General features: G+C 55.4%; 2 protein-coding genes across 7 annotated transcripts in view; one reads left to right on the plus strand and one right to left on the minus strand.

Moving 5' to 3' along the window:
* Positions 1 to 745: 745 nt before the first annotated feature.
* Positions 746 to 10,314, plus strand: Fam181a (family with sequence similarity 181, member A). Of its 5 annotated transcripts, none has more exons than XM_005390354.2 (2): positions 746 to 823; positions 8,937 to 10,314. In XM_005390354.2, the coding sequence occupies exon 2, from the start codon at positions 9,023 to 9,025 to the stop codon at positions 9,896 to 9,898; it is 876 nt and encodes a 291-aa protein (XP_005390411.1). In that variant the 5' UTR covers positions 746 to 823; positions 8,937 to 9,022; the 3' UTR covers positions 9,899 to 10,314. The 5 variants fall into 5 exon arrangements, with proteins under 5 accessions (XP_005390411.1, XP_005390409.1, XP_013372688.1 ...); XM_005390352.2 differs by lacking the exon at positions 746 to 823 and adding an exon at positions 3,986 to 4,192; XM_013517234.1 differs by lacking the exon at positions 746 to 823 and adding an exon at positions 8,114 to 8,270.
* Positions 10,315 to 14,299: 3,985 nt separating this feature from the next.
* Positions 14,300 to 22,324, minus strand: part of Asb2 (ankyrin repeat and SOCS box containing 2) — a 36,099-nt gene continuing 28,074 nt past the window's right edge. For both annotated transcript variants that reach the window (XM_005390356.2, XM_005390357.2), the window contains 3 exons: positions 18,440 to 19,004; positions 17,082 to 17,235; positions 14,300 to 14,894 (listed from right to left, as the gene is read on the minus strand). In XM_005390356.2, coding sequence (XP_005390413.1) covers positions 14,758 to 14,894; positions 17,082 to 17,235; positions 18,440 to 19,004 — 856 coding nt within the window. In that variant the 3' untranslated portion in view covers positions 14,300 to 14,757. The remainder of the gene's footprint in view (positions 14,895 to 17,081; positions 17,236 to 18,439; positions 19,005 to 22,324) is intronic.

Genomic DNA, 22,324 nt, shown 5'->3' on the forward strand with positions numbered 1-22,324 from the left:
TTGATTGAAGGACACAGTGACTTTGCACTTGAGACTGGCTGTGGTCACACCCTTCAGCAGACTATCTGGGGCTCCTTCTTCTGTTCCCCACCCCTTAGTCTTATAGCTTGGCCAGACCTAGGTCATCCTTGGGACCTGTCTTTGTCACAGCGATCCCAGAAAACCCATCAGAGTGACCAGAATTACTGCCATTTTACAGAAGATGTCCCTTTCATCTTTTTTGGGGGGATGGGGGTACTGGGGTCTGAGCCCAGGGCTTTTCACGAAGCCACACTCAGGAATACGAGCCTGGATAAGCCACTCTGAGGCTCTGTTTCCCTGGTGAAAATCTCAGGGCTAGGGTTATGAGAACACCATGCGTGGCATCTGCGATTTCACACTGGATTCAGGACTCCAGGTACCCATCTGCATCTACCCTGGGGTAGACATCACTAGCCGATCAGAGCATTTGAACACTGAGCCAAGGGGAGGGGCTTGGAATCTCTCCACAAGGCACCTGCCAGCCACTGCCAATCAAACCTGAGTTGGCAGTTGAGATTAAACGGACTTTCATTCCTGGCCAGAGCCCTGGTGGAGTGAAGGGACTCATCGGAGCAGCGCTGGAGCACAGAGTGGAGGTGACTGGCACGTGGTCGGTGGGGGAGAGGTGCCGGGCAGTGGCAGGGATGTGGGGCCACAGTGCACTTGGGTCACAAAGTGGGGGGCACAAAGACATAACTGCCATGTTGTTTGACATAACTACCAGCTTTCTTCGCAGGGAGGAGACGCACCCAGCATGGCTACCCTGGGCAGCCTTTAGATCCACCCCAGCGGAGAAGCAAAGGTGAGAGAAAGGCTCCAGTATGCAGAGGCACTGTGTTTGTTTCTTTTCACCACTGGTCTCTTAATCTTCATATCAACTCTGCTAGTGAAGCTGGCTGCACATTCGGGGTGAGGAACCAGACTCAGCTCCTTGGCTGTGAGGACAAATCACAAAGCAATCACGATTGGCTTGGGGTGATGCCAGCTTCACTCCTTGGGCAAGTCATTTAGTGTGTGCCTCAGAGTCCCCACCAGGAGAAAGGGATCAGGGAAACACCCACCTCGTTATGAAGGACTTCACGCATACAGAGTTTTGGGAATGTTGTCCAGGGCTTGGTAAGAGGCTGGTAGACTATTTAGTAGGCTGCTAGCATAGGGGTCTTCTTTATCTCACTATTCCCAGCCCCTCAAAGTATGTCCTGCACACACTAAGTGCTCACTCTATGCTTTGGAACAGAACCAAACCAATGAACATCACTAACTCCTCATAACAGTTCCCACCTGGCTTTTCTCATCCCCATTTCACAGAGGGAGAGACTGAGGCTCAATGACATTACATGACCTGCACAGGCTCAGGGGTAGGAAAGGACAGGCATTTCTTACCAGGCTATGCCTGGACCCAGGGCTCTTCTCACTTCCCTGTCTACCTAGAGGTCTTCACTTGACCCATTTTCTTAACGTGCTCCAGCCTTACCCACTGGTTGGTCCATGAACAGAGGATATGGAGCTGAAGCAGAAGTGGATGGAGCTGATAGGAGAAAGAGACAAATCCACAATTAAAGTTGGAGTCTTCAACTCCCTTTTCTCAGCAATTGACAGAGCCAAAAGACAGAAAATCAAGAAAGTAGAATTTCTGAATAACACCATCAACCAGTGAGCAGTAACTGACATCTAGGGAACACTCAAGCCCACAGCGGAGTACACATTCCTGTAAGTGCCCCAGGAACACTGGCCAAAATAGACCATATTCTGGATGGAAAAATAGACCTCAACAAATCTAAAAAACTATAAGTTCTCTGATCATCATGCAATCAAGCTAGACAAAAAAAAATCAGGGGCTGGGGATTTAGCTCAGCGGCAAAGCGCCTGCCTGGCAAGTGCAAGGTCGTGAGTTCAATTCCTGGTACCGGAAGAAAAAACAAAAACAAAAACAAAAACAAAAAAAATCAGAAACATAGCCTGAAAAAGTCTAAACGCTTAGCAGTTAAGGCCACATCCTTCTAAATAACCCATGTGCGAAATAGGACACCTCCAGGAAAGAAAATGGAAGCACAACATAGCAAAATTTTGAGATGCACTTAACACAGTGCTGAAAAGAAATATTTTAGCCCTAAAATACCTACCTTAAAGAAAACTCTCAATAACTAAAGCTCCTAGATCAAGCAACCAAAAAAAAAAAAAACCTCCAAAGAAATAAGGAAGGAAATAACAAAGATAAAAGCAAAAATCAGCGAAATAAAAAACAGAAAAGTAAGTTTAAAAAATCAATTTAAAAAGATCTGGTTCTTTGAAGTAATCAGTGAAGTATGAATAGCTTCCTAGGAAGACTGATTTAAAAAAAGGGAAAATGCAGATTAGCAAATCAGAAATGAAATGTGGCATCACTACAGATCTGGCAGACATCAGAAAAACAAGGGAAGTGCCAGAAACAATTTTAAACATAAATTCGGCAACTTAAGAGAAATGGATCAATTCCTTGAAGGCTAAAAATTCATTTAAAATGAAATGAACAATCTGAACAATCCAATAACTATTTTTTTTAAAATTGAATTTGTAGTGAACAAGAGAGGGGTGCATTTCCCAGTGCATCTTATGAGGCCAGTATGACCCTGATTCCAGAGCAAGATAAGCATAACACAAAAAAGAAAGCTACAAACCAATACCTCTCACAAACATATGGAAACATAGTAAAAATCTTCAACAAAACAGTAGCAAATAGAATTCAGCCGTCCATAAAAAGAATTACATTACACACCAAATGGGGTTAATAAAAGGAATGTAAGGTTGGTTCAGTGCTTGAAGAGCAGTCAGTGGGATCCACCATATCAATAGGATTACAGAAGGAAAGTAGCACCAGTGGTCATCAACAGATGCAGGGACACAATGTGGTGTACACAAACTGTTACCCAGCCTTGCAAAGGCAGGAATTTCTGTCACATGCCACAGCATGGAGGAACCTTGAAGATAATAATGCTAAGTGAAAGAAGCCGGACATGACAGGCCAAATATTGTGTGTTCCACTTACATGAGCTACCTGGAGTAGATAGATAACAGAATGATGGTCAAAATGGGCCAGAGAAAAAGGGGAAAGGGAGGTCATTGTCTACTGGAGACAGAGTTTCACTGGGTGATGGTAACCAAGTTTTGGAGAGGGACAGTGACAGCACAGCAGGATGAATGCTCTTAATGCTGCTGAGCTACATACTTGCAATGGCTAAAGCAGTAAATTGTATGATGTCACATGTATCTGGTTACATGACATTTAAATAGATTAATCAAGAAAAACCAACTGGTGCAGAATAGTCATTCAACAGCATTCAATCTCCATTGATGTCAGAAACTTGTAGCAAATTAAGAAGAGAGAGGAGGAGCACCTGCAGCATGATCAACAGCGTGTGTGAAAACCCACCGCTCGCATCTCACCCATGAGGGGCCCGGTGCCTCCCCCGAGATTGAAAACAAGACTAGGAGCTCTGCTCTCGGCACTCTTTCTCCACAGCAGAATCCCAGTAGCCCGCTCCTCCTGAGACCCACAGGATGAATGAAGGTTGGCAGGCTGTTCTCTGTCCCAGAGCCTTGTACCTCAGCCACCTCAGCTCTACCTCTTGTCATATACAAGGACTGCAAATAGGGTTACCTGATTTCATGATGTTGACCCTGCCCTAAGTTATATTAAGAGAAATCAAATCATTTCCAAGTTTGGGACCTTTGTAAGTTATAGGGACTTGTGACACACCTGCCCTACATAAACCTGCATGTGTGCAGCATGAAGGCTAACAACTGCTAATGACATCTAGCAGGAAACTGAGGCCCAGAGAGGGTGAGTGACTGGCCCAAGATCATACAGCCAAGGCAGGAGCATAGGTGAAGAATTTTTTCACCAAAGCCAGCTTTGGTCAGTGTTGTAATGATACACCTGGAATCCCTTTCACACAAACAGCTGCTTCTGTTCCTGCGGTTGGCCGCAACCATGGGTGCAGGCTGCACCAGGCTGTGACTTGTGCAGGGCCTCATGAGGTCTCTGGCTGCTCATGGGCACAGCCTCGGTGGAGAGGTTTGGTTCCAGTGGCCGGAGGGGCTCTCTTCCCCCGGATACCTCCCATCCCAGTGTCTGCTCTGATTGTGGCTGACAGCATGCCTCAGGCCGGGCTTGGACCAGAACTGCCGCTGTGTAAGTGGGTTACATAAGTCATCTTGTCACGTCTGCGTCCCACGTCCCTAGAGACACTGCCAGGTCACTGTGTCCCCATGTAGCCGGCATGGCCTCCCTGAGTCAGGCTGGCCTTGATGGAGGAGTGTGCCCGTGGCACTGGCATAGCAGAGCCTGGGGAGGCGGGCAGGGCAGCGCTTTGGTTGACAGTTGTCAGAGGACAGCAGCCTGCAATGATCACAGCTGAGGGCTCAGATCTCGCTGCCAGGATCCGATCCCAGCTCTGCCATCTCCTAACTGTGGGACCACAGGCAAGTTTCTTAGCAGGACTGTACCTCTGTTTAAATCTTTATTAAGAGCATAAGCCTGGCACCCAGGTAGGGCAAATGACTTAATATGTCCTCTGTCTTTGGTTCCTGGGTCAAGCAGAACCTCTCACTCCCAGGATCTGGGATCAGAGGAGCATGGAGCCAAAATCAAGGGTGCTCTGCAGTGACCCTGGTCAGGGAGGGAGAGATTGCCACCCCAGCTCTTTGAGTTCTTTGGCTTGAGTCAGCTTAGCTCACTAGCTTTTGCAGAACTCTCCAGAACCAAGGCATGATGTGAACAGGAAACGTCCTCCTAGATTTTAAATGATCCATGGCCCTTAAGAATTGCAGAGAATCTGTCACTGAGCACGTCGCAGAAGCCACGAGCGCCCCTCACCGGCCCCGCTCAGTGCCTGGGACATCCCAGTCCCTGGAGTCACGGACCAGCCAAGAGCCAATCTCCCCACTCTTCTGGAGCTCACCTGCGCAGACCAGGAAAAACTATAACAGAACAATACAGGGAGCAGCTGCTTTCGGTGCACTGGATAAATGCTATTCAGTGGCATGGGTAACGTATTTAACGCACGAGACATTGAGTAAGAAGTTGCTCTGTGCCAGGCGCTGGTAGGGGGTCAGATTACAAAGGTCCTTCTGTGCTTAGCTAAGGAGATTAGACTTCATCTTGGAGGCTATGGACACAGGGATGAGAGAGGGTGTCGTGAGTTTTCTGGGAGTTGGCAGGAGGCTTCCTGGAGGAGATGTATGTGCTGCGTGTTGACGAAGCCCAAAGGCACGGGGTTGGCCGAGATGCACCCAAAAGTGAAGAGGTTTGACACTTGTCTGAGTATGTCACTAACAGAAAGTAGGGAAAATGACTTCCTCTCTGCCGAGACCCAGGACCAGAGTGAGAGAAGGGCCGTGGAAGAGAAGGACCATCCAGGGCAGATGGCTCTTTCCGCCTGTCTGTGCAGCCCATCAGAAACTCCAGAGGAGCTCCGTCTATGAAGAGCTGGCCCCCTTGGGCCAGGTTCTCAGGCCGCCGTTCCTCCAGCCATTCCTCTCCTGATGGCCCCAAGCCCAGGCTCCAGGGCCTTGAGCCGGAAGCTGAGAGCCATGTGCTACCATCAACATGGAAGACCTGAACACAGAGCTTGGGTAGAAAACCTGGCCCCTGAGGCCTTCAAGTCAGTGGGCTTGGGCAGTGCCTGGCCCTCAAGAGGAACTTCAGGAAGCCATGTGTGGGGTCGACTTTGCATATAGAGCTGGCTTCGAGTTCTGCCAGCTGTAAGCTGTAAGGCCTTGGGAAAGTAGATGGCCACAAAGACACCTGTCCTAGGTCAGGTGAGACTTTCTACAGGAAGTCTTTGGATGTGGCTTGTGGCACATAGTAGGTCCCCAGCAGTTTGCAACAGTTCCATTCCTCTTTCTTCTCTTTTCTTCCTTTCCTCAAAAAGTGTTTGGAGGAAGAAGAGTGTGCACTAAGAGCTCTGGAGAAACTTCCTAAGGCCACACTTGACTCCCAGGAGTTCCCCTGACCCAGGGTATGGACTGCTGTTGGCTGAGAAATAAGGAGCTGGCACCCCAAGAAGGCCGAGTGGACTGCAGGTGCAGGGTCTGGCAGGAAACAGGTCTGGTAGTGAGGCTGGAGAATGTCTCAATGCTCTAGGAAGGAAGGTGTTCAGAGAGAGGGTCCGGCGTGACCCAGGCAGGGTGCGGAAGGCTGGGCCGGGTGCGGCCGGGCCTACTGAAGTCAGCTCCCAGCCGAGCTCGATGGAGCAGGCAGCTGAGAAGTGAGTGCTGGGTTCCAGGATGTGTGAGCCCCAGGCTGCTCACACTGGTCCCATGCCTTGGTCAGCAGGGAGTTGTGAGGGGAGCCTAACCTGCTGACCAGAGGACGTCAGGACAGTGATCTCTCCAGGAGAGTGTGCTGGGCAGCTTGGAGCGGAAATGACGTTGCCTGCCTGTCCCAGACATGTGGGCTGAGCTGTGCCGCAGAAACCTCCAGGTCTCTGGAGCCCAGCTCTCCACTTCTCCAAGGCTGCTGCAGTGAGGGTGACTGTCAGCGCATGTGACAGCTCTCCATCCTGGACACTCCGGTCCAGTACCCCTACGCCTCGGCTTGTGCATGTGCACCCCACAGCAGCAGGGGTGGGGTGTAGAGGGTCGCTCGCTGCTCATCAGCCCTGGGTCATCTTCTCCAAAGGAGGGACCCACGGGCCAGATGGGAGGTGGCTTGGGGTCAGGCCACCTTGGGCAAGTGCCTCATCCCCACAGCAGCTGTGTCCTGGCCAGTGGGAGTGGGTGCATCTTGCGCCAGTGCCCCCGAGTCTGGGGAGGGGACCTCAGGGAGGAGTCCTTGGTGTTTAGGTCCTGCTATGGGGTGGGAGAGTGGAAGCTGGAATACCAGCCCCTTGGCCAGTGGAGGGGCGCAGACGAAGGCGGTGGAAGGAAGGCGGAAAGGAGGAATGGGAGGAGGGAGAGCCAAGGGAAAAGTCGAGGGACGGGAGAGGATCCGCCTCTCTGGCTGGCACGGAGGCCTCGCCCATGAGCGTTTCGCAGGCACCTCCCTCACCGTCGCTGGCCTCACCTTCCCTCCAGCCAGTGGTGGGCAGGGCCAGCGCCGGCTCTGGGCTCCCTCGCCTGCTCGGAGTGAGTGGCCCTGCTTGCAGCCACGCCGGCGTTGGCACGGTGACAGTAGCCAAGTGTGCAAACTTGTGCCATTGTCCGCAGGCCAGGGGGAGCCATGGAGACTGGCTAATATGACACAGGAAAATGTTTGCTGATGGCAATTCTATGGGCTTTGTCCACCTCTTTCTTCATCATGACGACTCGATTTAAGTCCCTAACTGTTTGATTACAAATGCAAGGGGCCGTGCAACGCCAACCTTTTGTCCGGCCGCGCTGAATGGGCAATTCAGGCTTTGTGCAGCTCAATTGAGGAAGCAAACATAAAGACAAGATTCCTGAGAGCTCCGGCTCCCTTCCCATGGATATGCCAGCACCCCGTTAGCGAGTCCTTCCTGGCTACCTTTCGCCACATCAGTGCACCTCCCCAACCTCACCGGCCCTCCCGCACCCCATTCCTGGGGGTCCTGGAGCAAGAGTGGTGGACAGGGGGAAAGAGAGACAAAGCCAGACACAGGGACGAGAGACCGAGAGAGCCACTCAAGGCTCAAGGACAGCGGGGAAAGCAACCCGCCCCAGCTTACCCGTCCGATTGTCTGTCTGCACTGGAGCATGGCAGCTGTAGGCCTGGAGTCTTTCGGGGAGGTTTGCAAGCCCGTTTCCACCGGGCCCAGCCCCTCCTCAGTCTTGGACATTCTACACTCCTGGATGCGCACGCACACACACACACACACACACACACACACAACCCCCTCGAGAAACCAGGGAACCGAGGTCAAGGGGAGGAGGGGCCTGGAGGCCGAAGAGAGTGGGGCTGAGGGTAGAAATTTACCGGGAAATGATTGCATTTGGGAGCTGTCTTTTTTGTGATGGTCCCCATGGTGACAATTTGTGACGGCAAAGAATGTGGGAACGGGGCGCCGCCGCCTGATTGGGATGCTTTGTATCTGGAGAGGCGCTCCTGATTGGCCTAAGGGCCCCCCAGCCCTGGGAGTTGTCCTCCATTCAGCCCACTCAAGGGCTGCCCCGCGCTCCCTCGGCGGCGCGGAGATCGGACGGTCGGGCCTGCCTAGGTCTGCGGTGGGGAACCTGCCGGCCACGTCTGTCGGCGGCGGGCCCGGCCCGCACCTCCGGTCAGTGTGGAGGCCCGGCTGCGGGCTGCCTGGGTGAGGGGCGAGGAGCAGGCTGGGGCCTGGGGGAGGGGCATAGTGCTGTGGGTGGTGGCCCAGGAGGCATGAAATTGCTGCAGATGCTTCTACCAGGGAGTCCCTGCTGCCCACAGCCTGAAAGCAGCCGCGAGGCAGGTCTCGATTAAGTGCTAGACAGGGGTCCTGCCTGGTCCTGCGTGAGAGTTGGGGGTGGAGCGTGGGGCCGAGGAGGGGGGCGGGGTGGTGGGAGGGGGCGGCCACCACCGGGCAGGAAAGGGGCTTGGCCTTCTGCAAAGTGGAGCAGTTGTCTCCGCTCAGAAAAGAAAAAGACCTTGCTGGCAAGTGGTGCGCTTTGGCGTGTGGGAGATGTGGCGGCCGGGAGCGCAGCCCGTTGGTGCCACTTGTAGCTGGGTCGCCTTGGGTCAGCTTGCTTGACCTCTCTAAGCCTTAGCTGCAAGAAGAGGGCAGCACCCCGGAAGGCTCATGGGGCTGTTGGCTCCCGCGGCATCACAGGTGCTCAGGGACCCTTCTGCCTTAAGCGGGCGTCCCATCACCCAGGGCTCCGTTCCAGGCTGAGGGGTGGTGGGTGGGGGGCACCGTCTGCATCCAGGCTGGGTGGCCTTTGGGGGAGAGGGGTGGGTGTGGCTGCTCGAAGAGACTCCAGCGGCCTATCCTGTCCCCCAGGTCAGCCCCGCACTCTCCTCGGAGTTGCCTGCCCCCCGAAGAGCGCACCCTCTTCATGGAAAGCCCCATGCAGTGGCCCCCTGGTGATGGCATCCGACAGTGATGTGAAGATGCTGCTGAATTTTGTGAACCTGGCCTCCAGTGACATCAAGGCAGCCCTGGACAAGTCCGCGCCCTGCCGCCGCTCTGTGGACCACCGCAAGTACCTGCAGAAGCAGCTCAAACGCTTCTCGCAGAAGTACTCCCGGCTCCCGCGGGGCCTTCCTGGCAGGGCTGCCGAGCCTCACCTGAGAAGGGGGCCTGAAGACCACCCCGGGCAGCTGCCCCTCCATCCCTCAGTCCCTTGTGGCCCCGATCCCAGCCCTGGCGGGGGTGGGGGCTGCAAGGAGAAGGCTCTGGGGAGTCCCTTCGGGGAGGAATGTCTTTCCAAGGAGCAGGGCCCAGAAGCTGCCAAGCCTGGCCAGGTGCCCATGAGGAAAAGACAGCTGCCTGCTTCCTTCTGGGAAGAGCCGAGGCCCACCCACAGCTACCCCATGGGGCTGGAGGGGCTACCGGTCATCAGGGAGGGACCTCCCTACGAGAGTAAAAAGAATTGCAAGGGCTTGGAGTCTGTGGTGCCTGAGGCCGCCCCAGGGCCCATGTCCCCAAGGGCACTGGTTGACAAGGAGCCACTCAAGATGCCCGGGGTCTCTTTGGTGGGCAGTGTTGATGCTTGGAGCTGCTGCCCCTTCCAGTACCATGGACAGCCCATCTACCCTGGTCCTCCAGGGGCCCTGCCTGCAAGCCCCATCCCGGGCCTGGGCCTGTGGAGGAAAAGCCCGGCTTTGCCTGCAGAGCTGGCCCACTTCTGCGAGCACGTGGATGGCCCAGGGCAGAAGGTGTACAGACCTGTTGTTCTGAAGCCCATCCCCACCAAGCCGACTGTTCCCCCACCCATTTTCAATGTCTTTGGCTACCTCTAGCTAGGCTGCAGGGCCTGGGCCGCCTCCTCCAGCCTGCAGGACATCGGGGACCCAAGGAGCTGTCTTTGGGAGGAGGGGGCTGTGCAGAGGCATGGCCTGGGCATTCCAAATGCCCCTTCCCTTTGTGCGTTCTGAGGGCAGTCTTGGGGCGGGGGCTTCTCAGGCAGTCACCAGCTCAGCCCCTGCAGCCTTGGGGCTGGGCTCAGCCGGCTTCACTGCAGCCTGGCTGGAGTCCAGCAGACCCTTCCCTGTCCCTGTGCAGACCGCGGGCAGTGGGACCTGGCCCGGCCCACCAGCCACCCAAATGTCACGTACACACCCACTGTTTAAGCCAATTTCAGTTGTTGTTCTTTTTGTTCTTTGTAAATATTAAGAAGGTTGATAGAATAAAGACATTTCTTTTTGCAGTTTCCACATCTCGGGTGTCATGCAGTGAAACGGTCCCCAGGCCCATGAAGTCCTGGCCGTGCCCAGGATGAAGGCTGCTTAGTGGGGAAGCCAAGAGTAGCTGGAGACGTCTGGGTGACGTCTGGGGCCAGGCTCTGTTCAAAGAAAGGTGGGTGGGCAGGGAAGGACTTCCTCACACATGTGTCAGAAGACAGAGGCCGGAGGGGCAGGGGATTTAGCTCAGCGGCACAGCGCCTGCCCGGCAAGTGCAAGGTCGTGAGTTTGATTCCCGGTACCGGGAAAAAACAAAAACAAACAAACAAACAAAGAAGACAGGCTGGGCAGTCCCAGTGCTGGAGGACCTGAGCTACTCCGGATCTACGGAAGGTGGAGCTATAGGTCTGGCTCTGCTGTGTGTCTCAGCAAGGAAGCCCTTCCCAAACCTGGTCAGAGGGAAAATTAGGCCAGCCAGGAGTTCAATCCCTTGTGGACAAAATGGGTAGTTTGGGGTTTTGTCCAATTTTTTTTTTTTTTTAATGGCTCTGGAAATTGGACCCAGGGCCTTTGCACTGAGCTACACCCCTAGCCCTTTCTAAAACTTTTTTTATTTTGAAGAAAGCTCTCACTAAGTCACTAAGGTGTCCTGGTTGAGCTTGAACTTTTGATCTTCTTGCCTTAGTCTCCCAGAGTGCTGGGGCCACAGGTGTGTATCTTCACATCCGGCCCATCCCTCTTTTAAGCACAGTCTTTATTTCTGTGTCCACAGATAAAAAAACAAAACAAAAAACCCCACAGGAACCAAAACACAAAAACACCAAAGCACCAAAGCTACATTAGATCCCTGGTTTCATGATGGAGGTTCCCAGGCCTGGGAATATTCCAGCACCTGTGGATGGGATGGTGAGGCTTCTGCCTGGGACAGAGCACAGAGCGGGGGGCGCCAGGGGCAGGGAGCTGCCCTGAGCTTTTCCCTGAGTGGGCCAGACTGGCAAAGCCGCTGCGAGGGCCTCCCCTGCTCCATGTCCCAGGTCGCTCTGCAGACAGAGGCTGGGCCCGTGGGGTGCAGAGCTATTCAGTTGATCAGAACAGTCCTCACATCTCAGCTTGGTGCAGGGGCCAGCCTGGCTGGAGACCCTGTGCCTCAACCAGCTGCAGGATGCTGGATAAGCTAGTCCCTGCTCTGGGCTGTCTCGCCTCATCTGTAGAGGGCTAAGGTCCAGTGCACCAACCTCTTCTGCACCCCAGGATCTCTCCTTTGGATCTTTCCTGTCAATAGAAGGTCAAAGATGAGCAGCTAGCTGCCCAGGGCCCCTCTGTCCTGCTGTTTTCTTCCTAGATGCCCCTGGAGGAGGGAGTCCCCTAGAGCAGCAGCTCGCTCATGGGAAGCAGATGGGCTTCTGGTGAATTAAATCCCATGGCATCAGAAGACTTCAGAGCCACAGAGGCTGGTGTGGCACAGTCAGAACTGTTCTGAGTAACTGTCTGCACACGGGAGGGGCGAGATCCTCACCCTGCACTGCCCACCACGGACCTCTTGGTCTTACAGAGTGCTAAGGGGGCTGGATGAAGCCTGCACTCCCCTTTACCCTCCTGTGTCTCATCATGCAGGCCCTCCAAAACCAGCCTTTTAACCTCCAAGCTGTCAGCAAACCTGCTTGCTGGCCTTATCCAACCAGTTGTACGATCTTGAGCAAATTATTTAAACTTTCTGTGCCACAATTTTTTTATCCATAAAATGTGGCCAGTCACAGACCTGATGCAGGAGCTGTTGAGGTGGGTACGCATGCCTGGTACCCTGCACCACACACATGCTCCCAAGTGGCGCCAGCCGGAGTCGCCCCTCCTCCATGGTTTTGTGGTGGTGCCCATAGGCCCATGCTGATGGTTTAAATGTTTATAAATGTGCCGCTCACGGTGATGGGGATCCTGGACCATCCAACCAATCACACTCCCTGAAGAACTCAACTTCAATAGGCGTGTCTTCCTGAGTGGCTGCCTGAGCCCAGCCCTGCTGGACTTCTGACACCAGCTTGTCCCTGCTGAGGTTCAGCTTCCCCAAAGGACAACCACAGTTCCATTTGCTGCAAAGTTGGGAGGCTTCTCTTCAAAGCAGAAACCCTAAGACTGTACCCTACACAAGCCCCTGGCACTGGTTCCCCAGTGTGGAAACCATTGGAAAAACATCCCCACATGCCTAGGAAAGCTTTGGTATAAAAAACAAAGAGACAGACAAACAGAAAACAGCCCAGGGCCGGGCATATAGCTCAGCGGCACAGTGCTTGCCCAGCAAGGGCAAGGTCCTGAGTTCGATTTCTGGTACCAAAAAAAAAAGAAAACAGCCCAGTAGTAGCAGCAGGTACATAGTTCACCAGAAAGTGAGCTGGTATGGTTCAAAGTAAAAAACAAGGGCAGCCAGGGCCTCCCACTCGCTCAGTCTCCAATTCCATCCCAAGCCAGGCCTGCTTCCTGCATGAAACGGAATCATTGCCAGCCTTCCTGGGTGGCAAGTGTTCTGCCACGCTGTGCGGCCCTCTGAGGCTGGAGACCTCGTTGGGCTGGATCATTGGGCAGTGGGAGGTGGCAGTCCCTGTAGAGGGTGATGGCTGTCATTCCCCTTAATATGGACCACAGGCAGCACTGGAGCATTGACCAACCAGGACTGATCCACTGGGGCAGGCCCTGGGCCAAGTTTAGCTGTTGCATCATGGGGAGGTAGGGCAGGGACCTAAGAACGTCACAGCTGTGAAGGGCACATTGGAGGCGGCCCCCCTATGCCATGAGCCATTGGTAGATGTATCTCATCAGCACCCAAAGAACCCAATGCACCCTGGCCTGGAGTCAGCGCTCCCCCACTGGCCCAGCTGCTTATATTCTGAAGGTTAGAAACTACCCTTAACCTTGCTGAAGACCCTACCAGATTTTTGCACTGGTCCAGGTGCAGGATCTGAGCAAGGTGGCCTGCTCTGGTGTGGCTACAGAGTGGCTCAGGGTGCAATGGCTTTAACTACACATGCAAAGTGAACACTGATAAATCACTGCAACTCTCATGAAAACAGGGTGTGCTAGGTCTCAGGCCAGGGACCCAGAGACCTGCAAGCAAACGCTGTGACAGCGGTGAACATCACTTCTCACCGCCCCACCTGGAAATGAGATGCTGCTCCTGCCTGGCTCATCCCGCAGAACGCCTCGGGTCAGGGTTTCGAACCTTTGCAAGAGCTGACCACGGACCTCCCTCCAGCACCGTTTCTCGCAGCAGCTGGGGCTAACTTTTCCCCCCAACAATATTTAAATTTTGCAGCAGAACAGGGGTGAGCAGGAGTGCTGGGAAATTAGTGTGTAGGTAACCCCAGGTGTCAGGAGACTTGCGGGCACAGACACCTTCCTTGTCACGAAGTCCCTGTTTCCATGGTGATCTAACCAGGAAGGAAAAGCAGCTGGGTAGTCAGGCGTCTCCTGGTCAAGGAAGGACCCTCTCGGAAGTTCTTTCCGAAGCACAATGCCATCGTTTGGATCATAAATGTCTCCCAAAACCTCAGGTACTGAAGGCTTGGTACCTAGCTGTGGTCCTGCTGGGGGATGATGGGAACTTTAGGAGGTGAGACCCGGATGACAGTAGGTCGTAGGACGCATCCTGTGCAGGTGGTACTGGGACACTGGCCTCTGTCACTGTCACTCGTCTCTGTCTCTGTCTGTCTCTCTTTGCTTCCTAGCCACTATGAAGTGGGCATCTTTGCCCTGCCATCCACTGCCCACCACAAGCCCAAAGCAACAGGGCCATGGACAGAAATCTTTGCAACTATGAGCCCAAATTAATTTTCCTTCCTTTAAGCTATTTATCTCATGTATTTTGTCCCAGCAACAGAAAACTGCCTAACACACCCACCACAGATGCCAGATTCAGGGGTCTACATGTCTTGTGCACCCCCTGCTCAGCTCTGTCATCTGTCTGCCAGGAGCAAAGCCGAGGACCTCAGGCCTTGAAGTCTGACGAGAAGGACGTGGCTGCACAGGGCCTCACGTGTGCAACATTTATTGTACACAGGGGAGCCCCCAGCACAAGGGGCCCTCCCTGGCTGAGGTCAAGTGGAGAGTTTCACAGAGTAGGGGACAGGTGCAGGGAATGCTCTGAAGCGAGGTCCTCCTGGAAAGGCAAACTCGTTCCTAGAAGGGCTCCAGCCACAACTCAGGCGGAGGCTGAGGACCCTCCATGTCCCTTTTCCAGATCCTCGAGTTCCACCCTGGACAGAGGTGTCTGCCATTCAGTCTGGGATCAACTCAACGGTTCGAAAACACACGATTCTTCTCCTACTGGACACATTGTGCTCTCCATGCTCAGCAGAGTGCAGACCCAGCACGATCTCAGCCGCTGGCCCAGCTGCGGGGAGGTGGCCTGTCCCCAGTGCCCTGGGACGGGAATGCTGCCATCCTGCCGTGGAAAGAGCGGAGGGGCCACTCCTTCCTCCCGTCACCTGCTACTGGGTGTTCTCATATTTCAGGTACCTAATCAGCCTGCCTGGGAGTGGCAGTGTGTCCAAGAGTTTTAGACGATATTTCCCAATGGCTTTTCGAATCCTCAGCCGGCAAAGGTGAGCCAGAGGTCTTGGAAGTTCTGGAAAAATGAGAGAAAGACAGATGCTGATTGCCATTTGCACCCGACAAAAGCTGTGCGCCTGTGACCTCAGCCTATGGTGGGCGCCCAGTGGGTGTGGCTGGGTACAAGAGGGGTGCCTGTCACGGGTAACCCCAGTCCCTGCAGCTGAAGAGACTAGAAGGGAACTTCCCACTGTCCCAACATTCATCTACACTACCCCAGGAGGAGACAGGGTAGGTGCCACACCCACTTGGCAGGCATGAAACCTGAGGTTAGTGAAATCCCTGGTCTTGGCTGGAAGTTCCCAGGACCAAGGCTCACATCCCACCCATCTTGTATGACTTGCTCTTCACAGAAGCCTGGGCCATGAAACAGCCTCAGTAAAGGAGTTGGGAGTTTCATACATGGAATTCTACGCTGGGCTCCTGCTGGTGCTGAGAGGCCAGGGGAGAGGAGCAGGACCCCCAAGCCCTACCCAGCTGCAACGTCACGGTCCCCTGGAAGGCCTTGTACAGTATGGGTTTTCCAGCTGGAAGGTGGGGGTGGGAGAGGCAGGAGCAGGAAATGATGTATTGTGTAGTGGGTAATTTATTTGTGCACAGGGAGGATGTTTGTTGGATCAAAGAATGCCATTCATTCATTCATTCATTCAACAAGCACATGCTGGCTTCTCAGCCTGCCCAAGCCTGTGTGAGGACTGCTGGTGCAGGGGTTCCTGCCCAGGTCAGCGGGGAAAGCTGCACACCGATGGTGCCTTCCGTGCTGGGTTCCAAGGGGCAGGCAGGAATTTGCTCAGGTGAGGAAGGGAGGCAAGGGCATCCCAAGTAGGGAAGACAGCACGTGACGAGCCCCGGGGCCACTGCAGCCTCAGTGAGACCGGGTGACAAAGGGCGTGGAGAGATCTGTGGCTGAGCACTGGCCAGCTGGGGTCCGGGCCCCTTTGTGGTGTTTCTGATGCACCCACTACCCTCCTCAGATGTCACTTGGGACAGTGTCCCCCCTGAGAAGGCAGCACCTTTCCTGTGGGGAGGGAAGCAAAAGGCCCCGGGGGCACAGGACAGGGAGCCGTGAGGGCTGGGCTGGTGCCCTGACGGGCACTGCGTGCCGCCTCCCAGGGTCTAGGTCGGCTTTCTTCCCAGAGAAATCATGGCGACACCCAAGCATCACATGCAAAGGCGAGTTTCGCAGGCAGAAGGGGCTGTAAAGTCACCGAGATGGGCACTGGTTCAGAACCATCTGCTTCCCCTGTTCAGACACGTTTCCAGCACACGGCGCTCTCTGCACTGTTCCCCTGGAACCTCCGAGGGAGGCAGGAGGAGGGGACAGGACCCCAGGTGCCCATATCTAGGCGCGACCACTCCTCCCTCTAGTGGCCAAGGATGGTAGTGCCCGCAGCCCGTTCCTCAACAGCCAATGAACTTTCTCTCGCGTTGGGAGCTGCACCCAAGTGGGCAAGTCGGAGCCTCCCTTCCCGTCCTTGTCTTGCTAATTTTATCAAAGACGTCAGCTCAGCTGCTTTTCAGACAGCTGAGCCAGTGAAAAAGCCCTATGGTGGGTCTGGAGATCGAGGAGGAACTCAGTGAGTGGGAATTGGGCCGTGGAGGGTGACGCAGCAGTCTCATCACAGGACAGGGGCCTGGCGCCCCCATTCACACACCCACGCCTTCCACAGCTGGAAAGGGCTGGGTGCTGGGCCTGCCAAGCCCTTCTTCTGCGGGTCGGGTCTGCAGAGCAGGGCCCGTCTGCCTCCTGGACCAGAGCTGCTCCACAGGCGGCCTGCAGGCCAGTGCCGTTGGCCCCACTGGTGTCGGCAGGACGCAGACTCTCAGGCCTGCCCCAGGCCTCTGGGCTGGAAGCTGTCTGGGTAAGAGGCCCACGTGGGCGTACATGTGCGCTCTCCGTGACCTATGGCGCCGTCCTCTCTACCAGCCACGCCGCCTCTGTCAGGCCCCAAATGAGGCCTCAGGCACCACCGCCTCCCTCAGGGAGCCAGGGCTGCTTGGATGGAGCGGGTCACACTGGGTGGAATCCCAGCTCTGCCACTGCCTCGCCGAAGAACTCTGACCCAGGAGCCTTGGTGGCTCAGAAGGCACTGACTCTTCGTCTGCGGCAGTACAGCACGGGCCTGGCGCTGGCAGGCTCGTCACATGGCGTTTCAGAGGCCTGAGGCCCTCTGCAAGCTAGCAGTGGCAGCGGTGGCCTTACCTGCTTTCTCTTTGATCACTGCCCAGTCCTCGAAGCTGTCGATGTGCTCCTTCAGCCTTGAGCAGAGCTGTACATTGCCCACGTAGTCCAGAAGCACGTCAATGATGGGCCCTGCCCAGCGGCTCACCTCAGGGGCTGACAGGATCTCGCAGAACTGAAAGGGAATGGTCATCCTTCAGGTGCGGCCCAGGTGTGTGGAAGACAGACACCCGGCCTCCCTGGGCTTCTACAAACCATGCCCCAACAAAGCCCCTTCTCAATTCAGGGCCACACCGGAAAAGATGGGCCTCTAAGGAAAGTCACATCATCTCTGAGCCTCAACTTCCTTGTACAGAAAATGGGTACATGAGCTAGGTGGAGTGGTACATGCCTGTCATCCCAACATTTGGGGAGGCTGAGGCAGTAGGGTTGCAAGCTCAAGCTCAATCTGGGCAACTTAGCAAGGCCCTATCTCAAAATAGAAAATAAAAAAAGGGCCAAGGGTACAGCTCAGTGTGAAGAGCCTGTGTTCAATCCTCAGTACTGAATAAATAAATAAAATTTAAAAACAGAAATAAAAAGTCTATGTCGGGGCTGGGGATTTAGCTCAGCGGCAAAGCGCCTGCCTGGCAAGCGCAAGGTCGTGAGTTCGGTTCCCGGTACCGGAAAAAAAAACAAAACCAAAAAAAAAAGTCTATGTCACCCATTTCAAGGGGATTCTTCAAATGAGAATTTGAGAAGTAGGACTGTGGACCTCTCTGCACACAGCAGGCAGCCCATGGTTGTTGCCCGACATCCATGGCAGTGTCCTTTCCAGCTTCCTTTTCATTCTAAGTGCCCGCTTTCAGGAACACCAGGGACAGGCCTGCCTCTGGGCCGCTGGCTTCCAGCACCTCTCCTGACCACATGCCCGCCTGCCGTGGCTGCCCCCGGCTGGGTCCTGCCCCGGAATCCTAGGTGCACATTTGCTAGGAGTGAGGAGTCCTTCCGTTCTGCTGAGTTCCTGCCAAGCCTGTGCTCCAAGGTTAGTTCTACAGAACTCCTAAAATGCTGAACCAAATTTCGGACTACATCCTCCAGAGAGGAGGCTGTTCTGCTGGGTTTGAAGGTGCTAACCACCACCTGCCTGCACGGTCTCCAGACTGTGCTAACTACTCCCTCCAAAGCGCACTAACTGCTCACCCACACTGCCTCTGAAGCGCACTACCCACTACCCCACACTGCTACCAAAGCTAGTCCACCGCCCTGCAGTACTGCAGTCCACACTCGCGCCAAGGCGCATCAGCCACCGGTCCATACCGCCCGGAAAGCAAGCAGGTGGACACCGGCTCGGCCACCCCCCACAGCGCGCCCCACTGTGGGGCCCCTGGACCACGCACCTGGACCACGCCAGGCGCCTTGTCCACGGTGTAGGCCTCGCTGAACCTGCTGGAGCGCTGCGGGGCGGGCGGGTGCGGGCCGTTGCCGTACAGGCAGGAGAAGCAGCGCTCGCCGTCGCAGCCGAGGTCCAGGAGGAACTTGAGCAGCGACAGGCACTTCATGGAGAACATGATGGTGGCTGGGAAGGTGGTGGGGTGCGTGGCGATGTAGGCGTCGATGTTGGCGCCGTGGTCCAGCAGCAGCTGCATGGTGCGCAGGCAGCCGTGGCGGATGGCCACGAGCAGCGGGTTGATGAGGTCGCGGTTGGGGTCGGCGCCGGCCCGCAGCAGCAGCTCGGTGGCGTACACGTTGTTGTTGATCACGGCGAAGTAGAGCGCTGAGCTGCGGCGGTCCTCGTAGAGGCGCGAGCGCTCCGGAGCCAGGGGCGCGTTCACGTCGAAGCGCGCGCCCAGCAGCTCCTCCAGCACCCCGTCGTGGTTGCGCTCTGCAGCCAGGTGCAGCGGGCTGATGCCGCTCCGGCGCACGCGCGTGCGGCTCGTCACCGGCAGCAGCATCTGCACGATCCTGCGGGGGAGGAACGCGGGTCACCAGTAGGTCGCCACGGGACGGTAGGGTGTGAGGGTGTGACTCCGCCACCAGGGGGCGCCAAGGGACCGCCGTGCTCACGGTTAGCACGTTGGGGAGGGTGGGCCAGCTGCTGGGCCCACTTTACAGATATGGTAACCGAGGTTTAGAGAGCTCCAGCTAGATTCTGACAGTCACACGGTCGGTGAGGGCTGTAGCTGGGCTGCAAACCCAGAACCTTGACCTCCAGAGTCTGAACTCCTAAAAACCTCAGCCAGCTGAACTGTGGCATCAAGAACTTGCCGCTGACGTTTCAAGCTATGCAAGTTGCCTATTCTCAGCGCAGCAGTCTGGGGAATTGACTGGGAGGCCCCCAAAGCAAGGTACTCCCTGCAGGAGGCAGCAGAGACCAGCGGTGACCCGTGGAGCTAGACCTTCCCCTGCCTGGGAGAGGAAATTTGTTCCATCTTTAAAAGAACCTCAAAGCGCCACGTCTCCTGGCTCCATTCTGCAGATGAGAAAAATCAAGTCTCAGCAAGGTGAAAGGATTTTCTCGGGCCATACAGTCAGGAGAGGTAAACCAGGATTCGAGGAGGCTAAGCTGTGTTACTGCCCTGGGACCCTGGTGAAGCTGCTGGGGACTGGGGGACATGCCTGTCCCCAACTTCTCCTGCCCCAGGCCCCAGGCAGCCCGATGTACCCAGGCTTCCTGTCGTATGAGACTCAAGATCTCTCCTAATGAAGGTGGACTCCGTCTCTCTCAGCCTCTCTGCATGCCTTTGACTGCTGAGGCTGGAGCTCCCCGTGACCCCTGCTCCTGTCTCTGCTGACTCGGGGACCGTCCTCAGCACACTGCCTGTATTAATCTATGAAGCCCTCCCACTGGCTCTTTCACATGGTATTCATATTATTGTCATCCTCCAGATGAGGAAACACACCAGAGACGGTGTGTGACCTTCCCAAGGACACACAGCAAGAAGTGATGGAGCCAGGACCTGAACCCTGTGAGGCCACATTCTTAACCACTGCCCTACTTCTTGCGTAGCAGTCACAGTGACGAGGGATGCCATGGGGCGCCGCCATCTCCCCGCTGTATTGACTTGCTTGCCCCAGTTGACCTTCCCTGCTGCCCTGTGGGGAAGCCACACCAGCCCGTGGCCTTCTTTTATTGGGTGAGCTTCAGAGTTGCGGTGAGGAAGAGAAGGTCATGCACCTCATCTTGGCTCTCTTGGCCTAGACCTCTGGCCCCCAAGCTCCTGCCACTGACAAGATTCCAAACGCTAATCTGTCCAGTCTCTGCTGACAGGTGACCTCACAGCCTCATGTGGGGCTCAAGGAAGTGGCCCTGGCTGGGAAGCAGGTGCCTTCGGGACTGTTCCCACGCCTCCAGCCTCTTGGCATGCCTGCTTCCTCTGGCCTTCTTGGAAATCCAATGCCAGCAACCTCCTGCTGGGATCTCAGTGGAGAGTATTATTATTGTTGGTGACGCTGTGTTTGGCTAAAATCTGCCTCTAAAACCTCAAAAGGAAATTCACACACCCAGGGGGGCTAATTGCCTCCTAATTTCTATTTGTGCAGGCTCTGGAGGTCTGACCTTGCTCTGCAGAGGTGCTGGTTAAAGGCAGGGTGGGAGCCTTGCCCTGGACGGTGGCCATCGCCAACAAATGCTCTGTAACAGCCGTGACATGCCCAAGCCCGGGAAAGGACAGGGAGGGGGCTGCCCTGGGCCGCCCGCCCGCTGGGGCTGGTATCTCTGGCAGGTTGCAGCTGGTCTCCGGTTATCCCCTGCTGAACTAAGGAAAAGTGGCAGAAGTGTGGGAACTTGACAGTACAGAGCCCTGGGTCCCAATCTTCCGATGGCCTTAGGCTGGTGCAGAACTTGGCAGAAAGTAAATGTACAGTGCTAGACAAGACCCAGGGAGCAGTATGTCCAACCCTCCCATTTTATGGAGGGTAAAACTGAGGCCCAGGCTTGGAGTGGGAAAGACAGTGAGATTGGACAGAAGGTGGGTGGGCAGCAGGTGTCTGGAGGCCTAGGCCCGTGCCTTTCTGCGGTGCCTCACTTCTAAACATAAGGAGTGGCCACATGGCCTATGGCATGCTGTCACTCCTCTCCCCCAGCCCTGTTTGTGAGACAGAAGGCAGGAAGGCAAGAAAGCGACCCATGAATCAGGCTGGGGTTACTCCCCTTTTCCCAAAGGTGGGTGCAGGGGTTTGATTGCTATTGATTAAACAGGAACCTAGGGAGAGGAAGAAGGTAACCACAGCCCCAGCGCCAAGGTGTCGGGAGGCCTGGCTTCCTCCCTCCCCAGTGCGGGGCTGCACCTGCCCGCTCAGCTCTGCCCAGCTCCGGGCTGTCCCCACGAGGCCAGCACTGCGGCTCCGCGGGCCCCACAGCTGCTGGGTATCTCTGACCTGGGACCTCAGTCCAGATGCCTGGGCTGCTGCCCTGCCCTGTCCTCCTTGTGTCCTCGCATGCTGCCTGTCCCGGGCTTCCCTGGCACCTGCTTCCCAGCCAGGGCCACCTCCTTGGAGCCCCGCGTGAGGCTTGAGGTCCCCTGTCAGCAGGGACTGGGCAGATTAGGGTTTGGAATCTTGTCGGTGGCAGTGTTTGCCCGAATCCAGCCCAGGAGCAGGTGTAGGTGAGCGCTCCTGGCTGAAGCAGGCTGCCCTCAGCAATGTGAGGGTCTGGGGTGTGCAGCAAAGAAGCTGGGGGGCTCAGAGTCATCTGGACGCAGGGCAGACAACCAGCTCTGCCTCAATGCTGGCCAACTGAGGCCTGTCACTTAACCTCTCTGAACCCTACAACAGAGGGGTGCTTTAGGCATAACGATGATGATAATGCTCATGATGATCATGACAGTAACTATAGTTAAGTTTTATGGAGCCCTTCTGGCTATGAACGTTTCTCCTTCCCAAATGACTACAATGATTATATTATTGAGCACTTACTATGTGTCAGGCATTGCTTAAAGTTTTTCACATTTACCTCCTTTAGCTAAGTGTTTTAGCTCGCTTATTGTCCATAACAGTCCAGCAAGGTGGGATTGCTATGCTCAGGGGACAGTTCCATAGTCCCTTTCACCGGGGTTGCTTTGGAGATGAAATGGGATCCTACACCTCGATCGGCCACAGTAGGCAGTCACGACCCAGAGGCTGTCGGTACGCTGTGCGCACGGTGAAGACAGTGCTGTCCCTGCTGCACCAAGCACAGGAGTTCTGGGCCTGCAGGTCACAGCAGCCTGACCTTTGTCAGCATTCAGGGCCAGTTTGGTGTGGGCGAACTTGACTTTCACGTGGGAAGTAGCCGCCCACAGGAG

This window comes from Chinchilla lanigera, unplaced genomic scaffold (genome assembly GCF_000276665.1).
Source record: "Chinchilla lanigera isolate Chin_1 unplaced genomic scaffold, ChiLan1.0 scaffold00037, whole genome shotgun sequence".
Classification (NCBI taxonomy): domain Eukaryota; kingdom Metazoa; phylum Chordata; class Mammalia; order Rodentia; family Chinchillidae; genus Chinchilla; species Chinchilla lanigera.

Excerpts from the sequence above, each read along its gene's own strand:
- Fam181a (XM_005390352.2), top strand. The coding sequence starts at position 4,156 with ATGCCTCAGGCCGGGCTTGGACCAGAACTGCCGCTGT. Across the intron at positions 4,193-8,936 it reads TGGACCAGAACTGCCGCTGT|GTCAGCCCCGCACTCTCCTC; the intron begins GTAAGTGGGTTA and ends CCTGTCCCCCAG.